The sequence below is a fragment of the Aegilops tauschii genome, chromosome 7 (assembly GCF_002575655.3).
Source record: "Aegilops tauschii subsp. strangulata cultivar AL8/78 chromosome 7, Aet v6.0, whole genome shotgun sequence".
NCBI lineage: Eukaryota > Viridiplantae > Streptophyta > Magnoliopsida > Poales > Poaceae > Aegilops > Aegilops tauschii.
In genome coordinates, this window is record NC_053041.3 from 5,475,800 (window position 1) to 5,494,871 (window position 19,072).

Below are 19,072 nucleotides of genomic sequence, written 5' to 3' on the forward strand. Positions count from 1 at the left end.
GTGTGCTTAATATGAACTGTCAATTAGATTAATAAATGGATTATGAATAATCGGATAATTAGCCTGCTAGTGGCGAATTAGCCTGCTAATTGGGTTTTGCTATTGCAAACGGTTGTTGAAAAAATACCGTGGGCGATGACCGCAGGCAACGCACACAGTTTCTAGTAATAAACCGTGTTGGATCAATGAACAATCACAGACGACTTTCTCTTGAAAACTGTTTGCGTTAGGCCACCTTGCGCAAATGTTTACCACATGAAGACTATGTGTGATGCACATCCTTTGCCACACAGTTTCTTCCACGCACCGTGTGTGATATATTCAATAACGCAAGCGATTTAACGGGAAAAATTGTGTGTGATGTACATGTGAACGGAAACGTTTTCCTTCGAGCGACTGTGTGGGATGTACATACGAACAAAAACGTTTAGCGGGGACTGAATGTGTGGGATGTACTTGCGACCGGAATCAATATCGCCATATAATTGTATTTTTTAGCTCTACTGTACGTATTCCCGTATTTGAGCGATCGCCGGTCGCACATGACCTCATTTTGCCGAACATGTGTGCCAGGAGGGCATATCCCCGACGGTTTCTGGGTCGTGTGGGAAGGACCCCCCTATCGCCCACACTCACTTGGAGACGGGTCCAAATGCCGTCGCGGAAAGGGGTTTTAAGCCGTTTGTTTAGGAGCTCGCTGTAACGACCCGGATTTGGTAAAATCCAAGTCTCTGTGCTTACTGTGCTATCCCTGGATCATAGCTAGCACACACAGTAACAAAAATGAATATCATTCTACTACAATGGTAGATCCATATATATATATATATATATATATATATATATATATATATATATATATATATATATATATAATCATACCTTAGGCACAGCTCAAGCTAGCAGATAATACAGCGGAATTATATGTAGTCGCTAAGTTAGGCTCCATCAACGCCACTGGGCTCGTTGAGTGTAGACCATATCCCTATCGTCTCTTAATCTGTCGAGATCTGCACATGACAGGTGCAGATGAGTACGTGGAATGTACTCGCAAGTTGCAAAGGAAAGTATAACAGATTATATATGCAGGGTAAGTATTGGTGGAGGTTTCCTTTGCATAAAGCCAGTTTTCTCCTATAGTAAATTTTGTAAACTTCTTTTGAAATAGAAATAGTTTTTAGTATAAAAGGTAGGAGTGAGACACTTGGATATACGCACCAGTGTTCATTCTCCAAAAATAGTTTAAAACATACATAAGGTTGAAGTGAAACACATTCACTGTGCTCATTCCTCAACTTTAACCCTTAAAACAGATTTTTAGAAAAGAGAGGGAAGATTCTTCTTCAGTCCAAGTCTTCAGTTGCTCAAAATTGCCCGTAACCGGGGGCACGGCTAATCGATTAGGTTAAACCCTCTGCAGAGGTCGTACACGTTCCCCACATGACACAACCAACCCTGTTTATCGTTACACACTTGGGTGTACGACTAGGAGGAGGTTGTGACGAAGCCTTTCCGTAACAGCCCCCTATACCACCAAGCCGCCCGCAACTTCGGCACGAAGGCCTCTCTCCGATGGTGGTCCTGGGGTAGGGTTTCCCGTTAGTACTAAGCTAAGCCAGAGCCCATAGTAGCATGTGGCTGTACTGGAAGCTACATCAAACTGTACTTGGAAGATCTCAGTCCTCTGGACGGCAATTCCCACCAAAAAAACCTGTGTGCAAGACCCCAGTCGGGCGCATTCACTGCAAGACCCCGATGGGCGCAATCACTTGTAGACGCTCCCGTCAATACCATTCCGCCCAGGGAGTAGAAGTATAATAGTATATAGTTTTGTTTTCCAAAAGTTTTCACAAAACATTGCCCCAAAAGAGGCAAGTTTAAAGGTTTAAAACAACTTTGGTTTTCATCCCACCCATTTTGTGCAAGCGTGTCCAAGCATGGTTGCAAGTCTTGAACTATGGCTCTAGCTAGTAATAATACTTGTAAAACTATTATAAAACATGCATAGTATTAAAATATAAAGGAATATGCATAATATGAAAACATAGGTCAAAGCATGATCAATTTGCAACTTGCCTGAGTCTTGAAGTTAATTCCCTACTTGTTATCGTCACTCCTTTACTTTACGATATATCTAACGATGAAAGAAAATACTTCAACACACAACAATTCAAATAAAGATCCAAATAAAAGATTCAAATTAAGAATACAAACACATTCTTAGGATAATTGCCATGTGGTGGCTATGGTTGAGATAAGAAGTTTCTTTGGATGGGAATGTGTCATAGATTTTATTCTAGGGTGGTCAAGTTGGTTCAAGGGAAGATCATGGTGTCAATATATAGAGTGATTGAGAGACAAGTTTTGACAACCAAATTTCCATAAAGAAACTATTTAGAATATTAGACTTGTGGTCGACTATGGGAATTGAAAGTTATGAGTTTAGGGAATTGAAACTAATAATTTAGTAACTCCAAATTTGTGTGGTAGTAACATATGACCACAGAGATTTGTAGGGATCAATCTAAGAGATTTATCTAAGCATACAATTTAATTGGTCGAAGATGTTAAATTATGAGTAAGGAACGTGATTTTATGGTGTAGAGGCTAAAACATGAACTAAGCATGGTTGAAAAATTAAGGTATGGGTCCTAACAGATAGGTATGGTTATAACGATCAAAATTTATATAATAAGTTTTTTGATATGAATTATAGATTAAAAGATATGGCAAAAAATATTCAATTTACCATTTAAATCAAAACTAAATTTTAGATTGCTCAAAAGTGAAATTTTATAATTTCATAAAAAAACTACAGGTTCCAAAGAATCCGTGGATATCTTATTTGTCGAGATCGGACATATGGTTTGGGAGATACGAATTTCCAAAGTTTGGATATTTTTCTATAAAAACACTTACGGAATTTTGAGGAGGCTTGCCGGAGTTGGTCGCCGGAGTTGTGGAAGACGGTCCCCGACGTCAAGTAGCAGATGAACAGCGAAGAGGCTGACAAGGGGAGTCCGTTGGGAAATATTCCGGGCTTGGCCTCGTCCCGTGGCGGCGTGGAGCGGCTGCCGGAGCTGCAGAACTCCGGCGCGCAATTGCTCACAGAGGAGGGCGAGGTAGAGAGGGGTTTCCTCGGGAGGGGGTGATGGCTGTGAGGTGCTCCTATGGGTACTATTTATAGGAGAGGGGGAGGTCAGAATTCGAGCAGATGGTGGCTGTTCCTCTGCCTTGTAATGGCCACTACGGGAGTCTCCATGGCGCACTGAGGAAGGAAAAGGGTCGAGGGAGGGCGCCGGTGACGATTCAGGAGGTCAGATGGTGCGGGGAGTGAAGGGAGAGGAAGCGTTGGGGTGCAGCCTAGCCATGGCTGTCTCTCTGTACGTGAATGTACAGATGTGCACTAGGAGGAAGACGAAGGCTTCGCTAGTGGGCTGCTCGGTCAGTTGGGCCAGCCTGTAGGTTTAGTTTTTTTTAATACTTATATTGCACAGAAAACTTTAATAGACAAAAGGAAAAATGTTCACAAGCACATAATTATAATTTTGTGCCTAATAAATATAGTTTCCAATTTTAATAAAATTATCTGTGTGCACAAACTACAATTCATTCTTTATGGACATAATTAAATTACACACAAAAAAATATCAATTTTGAGTTTTGCAAATTCACAAAAGGTAATTGTACCATATTAAATATATCCAAATAATATTTTTTTGAAGAAGTCACATTATCTCCTCTCATTAAATTTTATTTGAATACTTTGGAAATATTTAAATGGCATTAAAATTCCATATAAGATCCAATTCCAATGAAACTCAAAAATTCAAAGAACCCCAAATGGAATATTAATCCACCACATTTGAGAAAGTCATTTTATTCTCACTCATATATTTCAATGTGGTTTCAAAATATTCCAAACGAATTGAATGCCCTTTGAATTCTTGAATAAACTTTCCCAACCATATTTTTTTTATTGGACCAAAATGTTATACAATTTTTAACATGGTTTTTTAAATAAATAAATTAAACAAGGACTCAAAAAGTTTTAATTCCCTATGAAAATGAGAGCAATTCAATCAATATTAACATTCCAAAATTTGGAAAATTTTGGGATGTTACACTCGCTGTACTAGTGGTCATCCACATAAGCATGAACATTGAGCCCGATTTGATTATGAAGGCAATTTTGCACACACCATTGCTAGGTCGCCTGGGCACTCTTGAGCCCAAAAGGCATAGACACATAGCAGAAGGCTCCAAACTGAGTGATGAAAGTTGTCTTCTCCTGGTCCTTAACTGCCATTTTGATATGATGATAACCAGAATAAGCATCCAAAAACCTCAAACGCTCACAACCCGCCGTAGCATCAATAATTTGATCAATATGAGGGACAGCAAAAGGATCAGCCGGACAAGCTTTATTTAAGTCCAAGTAATCCACACACATACCCCAAGTGCCGTTCTTCTTAAGCACTAGCACTGGGTTAGCCAACCACTCAGGATGAAAACTTCAACGATGAACCCGGCCGCCATGAGCCGGGCCACTTCTTCCCCAATGGCCTTACGCCTCTCTTCATTAAAATGACGAAGAAACTGCTTTACCGGCTTAAACTTCGGATCAATATTAAGAGTGTGCTTAGCAAGTTCCCTCGGTACACCTGGCATGTCAGAAGGCTTCCATGCAAAGATGTCCCGGTTCTCATGGATGAACTCGATGAGCACGCTTTCCTATTTCAGATCCAGATTAGCACAGATAGTAAACTGCTTGGATGAATCACCAGGTACGAAATCAACCAGCTTGGTGTCATCTACCGACTTAAACTTCAAGACCGGATCATGCTCTGTAGTTGGCTTTTTCAAAGACGTCATGTCTGCCGGGTCAACATTGTCTTTATAAACCTTCAATTCCTCTGTTGCGCAGACAGACTTAGCATAGGCTGCATCATCTTCCTCGCACTCCAAAGCTATCTTCCGGCTTCCATGCACCGTAATTGTCCCCTTGTGACCCGGCATTTTGAGCTGTAGATAAACATAACAAGGCCTTGCCAGGAACTTAGCATAAGCCGGCCGTCCAAACAGAGCATGATAAGGGCTCTTGATCTTCACCACTTCAAAGGTCAATGTCTCAGACGTGGAATCATAATCATCCCCAAATGGAACCTCCAGAGCTATTTTACCAACCGGGTATGCCGACTTACCAGGCACCACCCCATGAAAGACAGTGTTTGACGGCTTAAGATTTTTACCAGTCAACCCCATGAGACGGAAGGTTTCATAATAAAGGATATTGATGCTGCTACCTCCGTCCATGAGTACCTTAGTGAATTTATATCCTCCAACCTGAGGCACTACCACCAAAGCCAAGTGACCCGGATTGTCAAACCGGGGCGGGTGATCCTCACGACTCCACACAATGGGCTGCTTAGACCATCACAAGTAACGGGGAACTGCCGGCTCAACGGCGTTCACAGCCCTTTTATGGAGCTTCTAATCCCGCTTGCATAAACTTGTGGTGAAGATGTGGTACTGCTGTGACACCCAAAATTTTATTTGGCTTTTTCAAAAAAAATTATTAGACTTGAGGGGAGGGTATTTAAAATTTTTTTTTAGAAAAGAACTCTCCCTTTCAAAATATTTTTTGGGAAAGGATTTGTATTTGGATTCACCCAAGACTTGATTTTGGTCTTGGAGGTTCTTTCTGTGATTTGGACTCAAACCAAAATGCCTTTCACTTGGGAAAAATGGCTTTTGAAAATTTCTTTGAAAAATGCACTATGGCCTTTGAAATGATTCTTTGCCACTTTCAACAAAACCTCTCTTGCCATGACCTTAGTGCAAATCCACTCTCATAAACCTCTCCTCACCTTTGGATCATGATTTACTTCTAATCCAGCAAGTTGGACCTCTCCATATATTTATTTCCACTTATTTATTATCAAAAACAATTTCTGCCTCATATCTTGACCCTTGGAGGTTTACAAAGGAACTACACTTTCTGCTTTGAATTTTATTCCCAAACCTTTTTCCCCTCCTAGTCCTTTGAACCCTCAACCAGGATCCATGAAGATCCACTGGTCTTCAGTTCAAAATTTTCAAACTACACTTGCTGCAAGTTTGGACCAGATTTGCCAAATTTGATAAAATTCATTCAAATCCTTCTCCAGAAATTCAGAGAAAAATCAGGCAACCTCTGGGTGCATTGAGAGGTCACCAAGTCCCAGCCCCAGGAAAAATTTTCTTCATACCAAATCATTCTGTCGAACACCTGCTGGACACTGTTTCTATCAGGTTCAGTCAAATTCAGTTAGAGTGGCTGGTTCACTGTCTTTTCTTCAGTGTCCGATGCCAATCTCACCAGTCCCCGGCGTTGCCGCGTTCCCTGTCCCCTCCCCCTTGTCCTCTGCACCGCACGAGCGCCTAGATGTTTGCGGGCGTCGGCGACGTGCTGGAGGAGGTGAGCCGCCCCGTGACCGACGCCAGCGGCGGCTTTGCGGCCGTCAGAGGGAGACGCAGCGCAGACGGCGCCACCCAGCGCCGCCCAAGCCACCGGAGGCCGCCGCGTGGCCTTCCACTCCCCCATGCGCGCTGCCACCCTCGTCGTGAACCGCTGGGCGCGGAGCGCGCTCTCTGCCGTTGTTGTGCCCGTGTGGCCACCCCACTGTGGACCGACGCCATTACGCCATGCCCGACCGAGTTTAGCAGTGGAACGGGACCAGTAACTCTCACTGGTGCTGCCTGTCCACCTAAACCCTCTGCCAAGCCACTGCCTCGCCGTAATCGCTCGCCGGAGATCCTCCGTTCACGGCCACCCCCTCGAGCCGCCTATAAATAGAGGCCCCGAGCTCCAGCTAGTGCCCACACCACCTCTGCACTCCACCAAGACCCTGCCTAGCCACTGGGAGAGCCCCGAGGAAGTCTCCTTCCTCAACTCCGGCCGCCGCGACCCGCCACGGGACCCAGCTCGATTCGCTCCCGTGCGTGCACCCCTGCCTCCCATCTCTTGCCAGTAACCCTCTAGTGCATCCCTCCTTCTGACCTGCGCTTCAATTTGAGGATTGCAGCACACCACCGGAGTTCCCCACCATCGCCCGAGCCGCCGTCCGCCGGAGAAAGTGTCGCCGTCAACGTGGTGCTCTCCGACGCCCAAGTCCACCACCCACCGACGCGGAAGGACACGCTGATACTCTTGGTACACTCCAATCACCCTGACTCGCCGTGGTTCGACGCCGGCAACCACCGCAGCCTTCGGGCACCGGCGAGGTTTTCAAACCTGACATGTGGACCCCCCAAGTCAGCCTCTATTTCTTTCCCCGCGAACCGTTTTCTGTTGGCGCCTTCGGGCAGAGTACGTTTTCTCTGTGGGCTTGCGCGTTTCTATTCGAACTGTTTTCTGCTTTCTCAGTTTAACCCCTGGAACTTTTCTGTTTCATTACAGATGAGTCCCTGGACAGAAACCCTTATAACTTTTTAATAAAAATTGATTTTTGAGTGATTCTTTTTCTGACAGTCTTAAAATTTTGTCTAGTTTTTTTTTGGGATTTATTTGAAATTTTTTTGGAGAAGTTTTTATGCACGCGTTGGTTTTCACGTTAGTGCCCGTTTTCGTTATGCCGTAGGTTCCGGGAGAGGTGACGGAGCTGCGAACTTCGCCGAGCTAGACTCCGACTTCTCCGAACCAGGCAAGCATGTTCGAACCTTTGATATGATAGGTGTTTTGCATGTTTGCGTGAAAGTTTGTGCATGGCATATGAGCATCGGTGGGTATCTCGTTGCATGTGAGACAACTACCCGTGTGTTCCAAAGTTACTGAGATCTCTGATGAGAGATGGCCTTGTCATGTGGTGACATGAAGAACAGTGAGGTGGTACTGTTGTAGCATGCCAGCCTTACGTCTTCCGTTTAAAATTCCGACGTTAACGTGGACGGAGTCACGTTATCGTTCTTTCCCCTTTCGTGCTACCACATGTTTTCTGCCAGAATGCGGTTTAGTAAGTTGGTAACCTCTTTCCGTGTACACACCAAACAGAGGGGCCGGGATGATGGTTCCATGGCCCTGGATTAAAGCCAGTCATCCGGTCAGGGGGCATGGGTGTTTCCGGTTGGGACCGAGAGGGGGGCACCCCTTAGAGCGCGCGTATAGAAATTTGATCCCATGCTACGCGAGGTTGTAGCCTCCCCGTCTCAAGGTTTTTCTTGAACATTGCCGAGGGTGATCCCTGGCTTCGGAATGTTAAATGGGTGTGTACTGGTTAGATGTGTTTCTTCCAAAACACCGTAAACGGAACTAGTCCCTGTGACTACTGAAATCCGTTGGCTGTGGTTAAAGTACAAACTCTGCAGAGTCAAATCCTTCCGAGTCATCGTATCCATGATCAAGTAGCATGATCAGTATATCCATATCTATCCTCGTGGAAATTTATCCCCGGTGAACAAGCTCAAGTGGTAAACCCAGTTAAATTGTTATTTCTGTGGATGGACTAACCTTTTATTTATCTCGTACTTGTAATGATTTATATTCTCGAGCTACTGAATTATTGAGCTACGATATAAGCCCTTTATGTGATGTCGCTCAGACGTCCGACTGTGGCATGTTTGTCTTCTACTTTCAATATAAGCCCTTTATGTGATGTCGCTCAGACATCCGACTGTGGCATGTTTGTCTTTTACTTTCAATATAAGCCCTTTATGTGAAGTCGCTCAGACGTCCGACTGTGGCATGTTTGTCTTTTACTTTCAATATAAGCCCTTTATGTGATGTCGCTCAGACGTCCGACCGTGGCATGTTTGTCTTCTACTTTCAATATAAGCCCTTTATGTGATGTCGCTCAGACGTCCGACTGTGCCACGCACTGCTTTTTATTTCTGTTATAAGCCCTTTATGTGGTGTCGCCTTGACGCCCGACTACGGCATTGTTATTCTTGCTTTTTCCTCTCGAGGAGTCATTCAGACCCTCGTTTGGCACCCAGTATATTATTTTGGGATTTCGGGAGGACTACCGCCCGACTTCTCTTTTATTTCCCGCGCAGTATTATCTCTATGTCTGAGTGCACTTGTTAACCTGTTCTTATGCATCATGTTTACATTTGTTATATCTTATGTCCGAACTGTCTTGCGAGTGCTTTCATAGTACTCACCTGGCTTGTTGATTTGGCCAGATGTTGACGAAGGCGATCTCATGGATGAAGAGTTTGATAGTGAGTCCGACGCCTAGAGGAGTCCCAGTCAGCCCCGTGCGATCCTGGATATTGGTCACTTGTATCATATACGCTTCCGCCACCCGAAATAAGTCTCCTCGAGCCTCACCCCGACGCTCGAAGAGCTGTAGTTTTCAGGAGTCATATCACCTGCGCCGCTGTGATATTTCCACCACCGTTGTTATCGTGAGTTAGTAGTTATGCCACCCTATCCGCCGTTATGTTTTATCGGCGTGCATGTAATAAATTGTTGAGCAGTCTCCGCTCAACCTTGTACTATATTCAGTACTCCTGGTATTTGTCTTCTGTGACCAAGATATTGTCTGTCAGTGAGAAGGAATTCTTCTTTACTGGTCCGTAAAAGGGATTGGTCTCTCAATAAATATTTTATTGAAAAACCGGTCGTGACAAGCTTGGTATCAGAGCCAGGCTGACTGTAGGAAGCCACTAGGTGCGATCGCTAATCGGTTATTAGCGTCTTTTGTGCTTTTTCAGCATTTTGCAATTGTAGCTATTTTCTGTTGGTCATCATAAATTTATGACTTGACTACTCAGAATTTTTGCCTACTTTTGTAGATGGCTGGCAGCAACTGCGAGACTCGAGTGTTCACGAACGTGCCCGAGGGTTTTGTCAAGCTCCTCGTTGCCGTCACCAAGCTCGCGATCGGGCCAGCGACTCTCCCGGAGTTCACACTTTACCAGCACAAGCTCAGTGACGACGTGTCTATGCACCAAGCCGTGGTGCAATTCAAGGGAGGATGTTCTGCATCACGCCACTTCCGTTTTGTGGGAAGGGCCATGCCTACGGAGAGGCATGCCATGCAGATGGCTGCCCGTGAGGCGATAGCTCGTCTTCGGGACATCCTTCCTGTGATGAAGACTCGTCGCTACCGCTACCTCCCATGCCATGTGCCATATACCTGGCACTATGCTTTTGCCTGCCATCGGGGAGAACGAGATGAAGCCATCGAGATGGTTGTGGAGTATCTCAAGGCTCTGGAGGAGTCTTTCGACAACCTCATGGACGATCTTGTGGCTGCCCGGATGGACTTAGTTCGGGGCGGTCCTACCTGCAGGAAGGAGCTTCTTCACACAGCACCGCCTCTGACTTTCGTCTCATCTTCAGCCTCTTATGCACCGACCATTTTAGCCACTGCTCGCCGTCTGCCTACCTCTGAGGAGTTCGACCGAGTCATCGCTCCTACTCCAGTCAGGGCTGCACCGCCTGCCGCACCCACACTGCCACCGGTCGCCCCCGCGCCATCACCGCAGCGCAGTGCTTCGCGCCAGGAGCCTGCTAGAGAGGAGGTGGAGGTTGAATCTCCTGCACCGCTGAGTCTTGCCCTCGGCAAGGGAAAGGTCATCGTCACCATCTCCGACTGAGAGCGCCGAGTAGCCGCGCGTTATGTCTGCTTGTATGATGTGTTTTATCCGTACGCTAGTTTGTAGTAGTTGTGCTCGCTGCACCCCCGAGAGTGTGCTAATAACATGTCAGGAATGTGTACACACATCCTGAGTGTTGTATCGTATGTTTGCGTTTCGCGTGTAAGATTTGTGTTAAGCGTCTCTTCTCCGTGCAGAGTTGTTTATGTTTTCTTGAAAATCTTGAGATCTTTTAAATTTTTGTCTTTGCAAGATTTTCCTTGCACCTCGCAGTTCTTCTCATGATTTTCGCAAATAATACCCCAGAGTGGAAAATGTCTCGTCCATGGACTCGTTCCATGCCCAATTAGCCAGAAGAAGTATTTGGGACTCAGACTAGCAACAACTTCACTCAGGGACAGTCCAGTCAACAGGACAGCAAAGCAGCCTTGTCTCAAGTATGCCGTCTCTTCGAACAAAGCCAGCAACAGCACCAAGAGATGATGAACCACGTCATCAATATGGGAAACCACCGTGAGCCGTACCAGCCACACTCCAAGTTGTCTGAATTACAGAAGGCTCGCCCTTCAACGTTTGCTCACACCGATAGGCCACTTGAAGCTGATGATTGGCTTCGTGACATCGAAAGGAAACTGATTATTGCTTAGTGTTCAGATCATGAGAAGGTTCTTTATGCACCACACTACCTTACTGGAGCAGCTGCAGCATGGTGGGAAAACTTCCTACACATGCATCCCAGTGAACACAACATCACCTGGGAAGAGTTCAAGGAAGGCTTTTGTGGGGCGCACATCCCCAGGAGCATCATAAAAATCAAGAAGAGAGAATTTGATGACCTCAAGCAAAGAGGCATGTCAATGACAGAATAGAACGGTCAGTTTACCCAGCTATCTCGTTATGCCTACGACGAGCACATGACGGAGAACAAGAGGATGGAGAAATTCTTGGACGGCCTGGCACCGGCACTAAGATGCCAACTGGTTGTACACACTTTCCCGGATTTTAAAACTCTGGTTGACAAGGCCATTACCTTGGAGAATGAGCGCCGTAGTCTGGAAGATATCCGTAAGCGAAAGAGGGACAAGATGACTCTTGCTCGCAACAACCGAAGCAGGACTGAGGTCCCAAGGACAGAAGCAAGGAAACCCATGACTACTGATCCAAGGCCCGTCAGACAGTTTCATGCCAGAGACAAGGAGTTCACGTACCGTCCAGGGGTCACATGCTATGCTTGTGGTGAAGAAGGACACTATGCCAAACAGTGTCCAAAACCAAGGAACTCGGCCCCCAAGCCAAACAATGGTGGGAATAATCCAGCCCCCAAGCGCAACAATTTCAATCCCAACAACAACCACAGGAAGGGTCACCTGAACCATGTGACCAAGGAAGAAGCGCAGAATGCCTCAGACATCGTGCTCGGTACGTTCCTTGTCAACACAGTACCTACCACGGTTTTGTTTGATTCTGGAGCTTCCCATTCGTTCGTTTCGAAGAATTTTGTTTTGCAACATGGTTTTCCGATACTTCCCTTGGAAAAATCTATGATCATCAAGTCCCCCGGAAATAAACAAATCGCTCAGAGTTACTGCCAAGGAGTGATCATTGAGTTCGAAGGACTACCATTCCAAGCAAACCTCATCGTGTTGGAAAATAAAGGACTGGATGTCATTTTAGGGATGGACTGGTTGACCACCAACAAAGGATTTATTGACTGTTTCAATCGGACTGTGATCCTCACTCATCATCACGGCAAGACAATAAAGGTTACAGCTCAGGAAAGACCACGGTCACAGCGACCAAATTTGAACAAAATGGACATTTCGGAATTGAGAAAGGTTCCAGTGGTGTGCGAGTTTCCAGACATATTTCCTGAAGAACTACCAGGCATGCCACCAGACTGAGAAATTGAGTTCAGCATTGAACTAGCACCTGGCACCACTCCCATCTATAAGAAACCTTACAGGATGGGACCCTCAGAATTGGTAGAGTTGAAGAAGCAGATAAAGGAATTATTGGACAAAGGATTTATTCGAGCCAGCTCCTCACCTTGGGGTTCGCAAGTTTTATTCGCCAAGAAAAAGGATGGGACACTGAGATTGTGTATAGACTATCGAGCTCTCAATATGGTTACCATCAAAAACAAATATCCGATGCCACGGATAAATGATTTGTTTGACCAGCTCGCGCAAGCCAAGGTGTTCTCAAAAATTGATTTGAGATCGGGGTATCACCAATTGAAAGTACGGGCATAAGATATCCCTAAAACAGCATTCACCTCCAGATACGGATTATATGAATTCACAGTGATGCCTTTTGGATTGACAAACGCTCCCGCTTATTTCGTCCACCTCATGAACAAAGTGTTTATGAAGTTTATTGACAAATTTGTTGTGGTGTTCATTGACGACATTCTGGTATATTCAAGAACACCAAAGGAGCATGCTGAGCACCTCAGAATCGTTTTGGGAGAATTAAGGAAACACCAATTGTACGCCAAATTTAGCAAGTGCGAATTTTGGCTAAGGCAAGTTGGTTTCCTGGGTCATATATTGAACCAAGAAGGCATAGCCTTAGACCCAGAAAAGGTCAAAGCCATACTTGACTGGAAGCCACCAGCCAACGTGACCGACGTTCGGAGTTTCCTAGGAATGGCTGGATATTACCGGAGATTTATTGAAGGATTCTCCACTGTGGCAAAGCCAATAACCCAGTTGCTCAAGAAAGATAAGAAGTTTGTATGGACAGAAGCATGCGAGAAAAGCTTCCAAGAACTCAAGAAGAAACTAACAACCGCACCGGTCTTAACCGTGCCAGACATACACAAGAGCTTTGAGGTATATTGTGACGCATCCCGGAAGGGCCTCGGATGTGTGCTGATGCAGGATGGCAAAGTTGTCGCGTATGCCTCCACGCAACTAAGGAAGCATGAAGAAAATTACCCAACACATGACTTGAAGCTCGCAGCAGTCATACATGCACTCAAGGAGTGGAGGCACTTTTTGTTGGGAAATCGTTGTGAAATATATACGGACCATAAGAGCCTCAAATATATTTTCACACAGCCAGAACTAAATTTACGCCAACGACACTGGTTGGAATTGGTCAAGGACTATGATGTCGGCATTCACTACCATCCAGGGAAGGCAAATGTAGTGGCTGATGCCCTTAGTCAGAACCCCAGCCCGGACAATGACAATCCACAAAACTTGAGGCCTGAGTTTCAGCAAGAGTTCGCTAGGCTCAACATGGTATTAGTCTCTGAGGGCACCGTATCGAATCTGGAGATACATCCCACCCTAGTGGAACAAATTAAGATGGCTCAGCAAGGGCACCCCAGCATCGAGGGAATAAAGAGAAAAGTGAGTCTTGGAAAAGCGTCAGAGTTCGTCACGGACAATGAAGGAATATTATGGTACGGAGACAGACTGTGCGTACCTAACATTGAGGAACTCAAGCAACAAATCCTAACCGAAAGCCACACCGCCCCATACTCGATCCACCCTCGAGGAACCAAGATGTACAAAGACCTTCAGGAAAGATTTTGGTGGCACGGTATGAAAAGAGATATAGCCGCGTTCATTGCTTGTTGCGATTCATGTCAACGCATCAAGGCCGAACATCAAAAGCCAGCAGGGCTACTCCAGCCAAACAGGATACCTGAATGGAAGTGGGATGAGATTGGGATGGACTTTATTGTCGGACTACCTCGATCACAACGCGGGAATGATGCCATATGAGTCATCACAGATAGGCTAACCAAGGTAGCCCATTTCATTCCCGTGAAGACAACCTACTCCACTCAAAGGCTAGCCAAGCTTTATCTCTCCCGTATAGTTTGTTTGCATGGAGTCCCAAAGACTATAATATCCGACCGAGGCACTCAATTTGTCTCTAAATTTTGGGATCACCTGCAACAAGCTCTAGGCACACAACTAGCTTTCAGTACAGCGTACCACCCTCAGACTGATGGACAAACAGAACGTGTAAACCAAATCCTGGAGGATATGATGAGAGCCTGTGTGCTCACCTATGGATCCAGTTGGGAAGAGAGTTTGCCGTATGCCGAGTTTGCTTACAACAACAGTTACCAAGCCAGCTTACAGATGGCACCTTTTGAAGCACTCTACGGACGGAGGTGTCGTACCCCACTTAATTGGTCAGAAATAGGCGACAGTCGTATTTTCGGCCCAGACTTGCTCAAGGAGGCCGAGGAGAAAGTTAAACAGATCAGGGACAGACTCAAGACAGCACAAAGCCGACAAAAGAGCTACTACGATCAAAAGCATCGCGAGGTCAGCTTTGAACCCGGTGATTCCGTATACCTACGAGTATCTCCTATGAGGGGCCTGCAACGGTTCAAAGTTAAGGGAAAGCTAGCCCCAAGATTTATTGGACCATTCCGTATAATTGCACGAAGAGGCACGGTAGCCTACCAACTAGACCTGCCCAAGGAGCTGTCAGACGTCCATGACGTGTTCCATGTCTCACAATTGAGAAAATGTGTAAGTAACCCGGAAAAGCATGTACCTCATGAAAGCATTGATATACAACCAGACCTCACCTACAGAGAGAGGCCAGTAAAGATTTTGGAAGAGTCTGAAAGGAGGACCCGTCAGAAAACAACAAAAATTTTCAGGGTTCAGTGGAGCAACCACACTGAGGATGAAGCTACATGGGAAAGGGAAGATTTTCTCCAGGCAGAATATCCATATCTATTCGAGGATCAGCTGAAATCTCGAGGACGAGATTTTTCCTAAGGGGGTAGGTGTTGTGACACCCAAAATTTTATTTGGCTTTTTCAAAAAAAAATTATTAGACTTGAGGGGAGGGTATTTTAATTTTTTTTTAGAAAAGAACTCTCCCTTTCAGAATATTTTTTGGGCAAGGATTTGTATTTGGATTCACCAAAGACTTGATTTTGGTCTTGGAGGTTCTTTCTGTGATTTGGACTCAAACCAAAATGCCTTTCACTTGGGAAAAATGGCTTTTGAAAATTTCTTTGAAAAATGCACTATGGCCTTTGAAATGATTCTTTGCCACTTTCAACAAAACCTCTCTTGCCATGACCTTAGTGCAAATCCACTCTCATAAACCTCTCCTCACCTTTGGATCATGATTTACTTCTAATCCAGCAAGTTGGACCTCTCCATATATTTATTTCCACTTATTTATTATCAAAAACAATTTCTGCCTCATATCTTGACCCTTGGAGGTTTACAAAGGAACTACACTTTCTACTTTGAATTTTATTCCCAAACCTTTTTCCCCTCCTAGTCCTTTGAACCCTCAACCAGGATCCATGAAGATCCACTGGTCTTCAGTTCAAAATTTTCAAACTACACTTGCTGCAAGTTTGGACCAGATTTCCCAAATTTGATGAAATTCATTCAAATCCTTCTCCAGAAATTCTGAGAAAAATCAGGCAACCTCTGGGTGCATTGAGAGGTCACCTCACCAAGTCCCAGCCCCAGGAAAATTTTTCTTCATACCAAATCATTCTGTCGAACACCTGCTGGACACTGTTTCTATCAGGTTCAGTCAAATTTAGTTACAGTGGTTGGTTCACTGTCTTTTCTTCAGTGTCCGATGCCAATATCACCATTGCCCCGGCGTCGCCGCGTTCCCTGTCCCCTCCCCCTTGTCCTCTGCACCGCACGAGCGCCTGGATGTTTGCGGGCGTCGGTGACGTGCTGGAGGAGGTGCGCCGCCCCGTGACCGACGCCAGCGGCGGCTTTGCGGCCGCCAGAGGGAGACGCAGCGCAGACGGCGCCACCCTGCGCCGCCCAAGCCACCGGAGGCCGCCGCGTGGCCTTCCACTCCCCATGCGCACTGCCACCCTCGTCGTGAACCGCTGGGCGCGGAGCGCGCTCTCTGCCGCCGTTGTGCCCGTGCGGCCACCCCACTGTGGACCGACGCCATTACGCCATGCCCGACCGAGTTTAGCAGTGGAACGGGACCAGTAACTCTCACTGGTGCTGCCTGGCCACCTAAATCCTCTGCCAAGCCACTGCCTCGCCGGAATCGCTCGCCGGAGATCCTCCATTCACGGCCACCCCCTCGAGCCGCCTATAAATAGAGGCCCCGAGCTCCAGCTAGTGCCCACACCACCTCTGCACTCCACCAAGACCCTGCCTAGCCACTGGGAGAGCCCCGAGGAAGTCTCCTTCCTCAACTCCGGCCGCCGCGACCCGCCACGGGACCCAGCTCGATTCGCTCCCGTGCGTGCACCCCTGCCTCCCATCTCTTGCCAGTAACCCTCTAGTGCATCCCTCCTTCTGACCCGCGCTTCAATTCGAGGATTGCAGCACACCACCGGAGTTCCCCACCATCGCCCGAGCCGCCGTCCGCCGGAGAAAGTGTCACCGTCGACGTGGTGCTCTCCGACGCCCAAGTCCACCACCCACTGACGCGGAAGGACACGCTGATACTCTTGGTGCACTCCGATCACCCTGACTCGCCGAGGTTCGACGCCGGCGACCACCGCAGCCTTCGGGCGCCGGCGAGGTTTTCAAACCTGACATGTGGACCCCCCACGTCAGCCTCTATTTCTTTCCCCGCGAACCGTTTTCTGTAGGCGCCTTCTGGCAGAGTACGTTTTCTCTGTGGGCTTACGCGTTTCTATTCGAACCGTTTTCTGCTTTCTCAGTTTAACCTCTGGAACTTTTCTGTTTCATTACAGATGAGTCCCTGGACAGAAACCCTTATAACTTTTTAATAAAAAGTGATTTTTGAGTGATTCTTTTTCTGACAGTATTAAAATTTTGTCTAGTTTTTTTTGGAATTTATTTGAAATTTATTTGGAGAAGTTTTTATGCACGCGTTGGTTTTCACGTTATTGCCCGTTTTCGTTATGCCGTAGGTTCCGGGAGAGGTGACGGAGCCGCGAACTTCGCCGAGCTAGACTCCGACTTCTCCAAACCAGGCAAGCATGTTCGAACCTTTGATATGATAGGTGTTTTGCATGTTTGCGTGAAAGGTTGTGCATGACATATGAGCATCGGTGGGTATCTCGTTGCATGTGAGGCAACTACCCGTGTGTTCCAAAGTTACTGAGATCTCTGATGAGAGATGGCCTAGTCATGTGGTGACATGAAGGGCAGTGAGGTGGTACTGTTGTAGCATGCCAGCCTTACGTCTTCCGTTGAAAATTCCGACGTTAACGTGGACGGAGTCACGTTATCGTTCTTTCCCCTTTCGTGCTACCACATGTTTTCTGCCAGAATGCGGTTTAGTAAGTTGGTAACCTCTTTCCGTGTACACACCAAACAGAGGGGCCGGGATGATGGTTCCATGGCCCTGGATTAAAGCCAGTCATCCGGTCAGGGGGCATGGGTGTTTCCGGTTGGGACCGAGAGGGGGGCACCCCTTAGAGCACCCGTATAGAAATTTGATCCCATTCTACGCGAGGTTGTAGCCTCCCCGTCTCAAGGTTTTTCTTGAACGTTGCCGAGGGTGATCCCTGGCTTCGGAATGTTAAATGGGTGTGTACTGGTTAGATGTGTTTCTTCCAAAACACCGTAAACGGAACTAGTCCCCGTGACTACTGAAATCCGTTGGCTGTGGTTAAAGTACAAACTCTGCAGAGTCAAATCCTTCCGAGTCATCGTATCCATGATCAAGTAGCATGATCAGTATATCCATATCTATCCTCGTGGAAATTTATCCCCGATGAACAAGCTCAAGTGGTAAACTCAGTTAAATTTTTATTTCCGTGGATGGACTAACCTTTTATTTATCTCGTACTTGTAATGATTTATATTCTCGAGCTACTGAATTATTGAGCTATGATATAAGCCCTTTATGTGATGTCGCTCAGACGTCCGACTGTGGCATGTTTGTCTTCTACTTTCAATATAAGCCCTTTATGTGATGTCGCTCAGACGTCCGACTGTGGCATGTTTGTCTTTTACTTTCAATATAAGCCCTTTATGTGAAGTCGCTCAGACGTCCGACTGTGGCATGTTTGTCTTTTACTTTCAATATAAGCCCTTTATGTGATGTCGCTCAGACGTCCGACCGTGGCATGTTTGTCTTCTACTTTCAATATAAGCCCTTTATGTGATGTCGCTCAGACGTCCGATTGTGCCACGCACTGCTTCTTTATTTCTGTTATAAGCCCTTTATGTGGTGTCGCCTTGACGCCCGACTGCGGCATTGTTATTCTTGCTTTTTCCTCTCGAGGAGTCATTCAGACCCTCGTTTGGCACCCAGTATATTATTTTGGGATTTCGGGAGGACTACCGCCCGACTTCTCTTTTATTTCCCGCGCAGTATTATCTCTATGTCTGAGTGCACTTGTTAACCTGTTCTTATGCATCATGTTTACATTTGTTATATCTTATGTCCGAACTGTCTTGCGAGTGCTTTCATAGTACTCACCTGGCTTGTTGATTTGGCCAGATGTTGACGAAGGCGATCTCATGGATGAAGAGTTTGATAGTGAGTCCGACGCCTAGAGGAGTCCCAGTCAGCCCCGTGTGATCCTGGA

At 46.3% G+C, this 19,072-nt stretch overlaps 1 protein-coding gene across 1 annotated transcript in view; it reads right to left on the reverse strand.

Annotated features, from left to right (window-relative positions):
- The window catches only part of LOC109765889 (uncharacterized), a 92,974-nt gene that overhangs the window by 61,220 nt on the left and 12,682 nt on the right, over positions 1-19,072 (reverse strand). Inside the window, exon 2 of the mRNA XM_073503462.1 lies at positions 14,541-14,547. Coding sequence (XP_073359563.1) covers positions 14,541-14,547 — 7 coding nt within the window. The remainder of the gene's footprint in view (positions 1-14,540; positions 14,548-19,072) is intronic.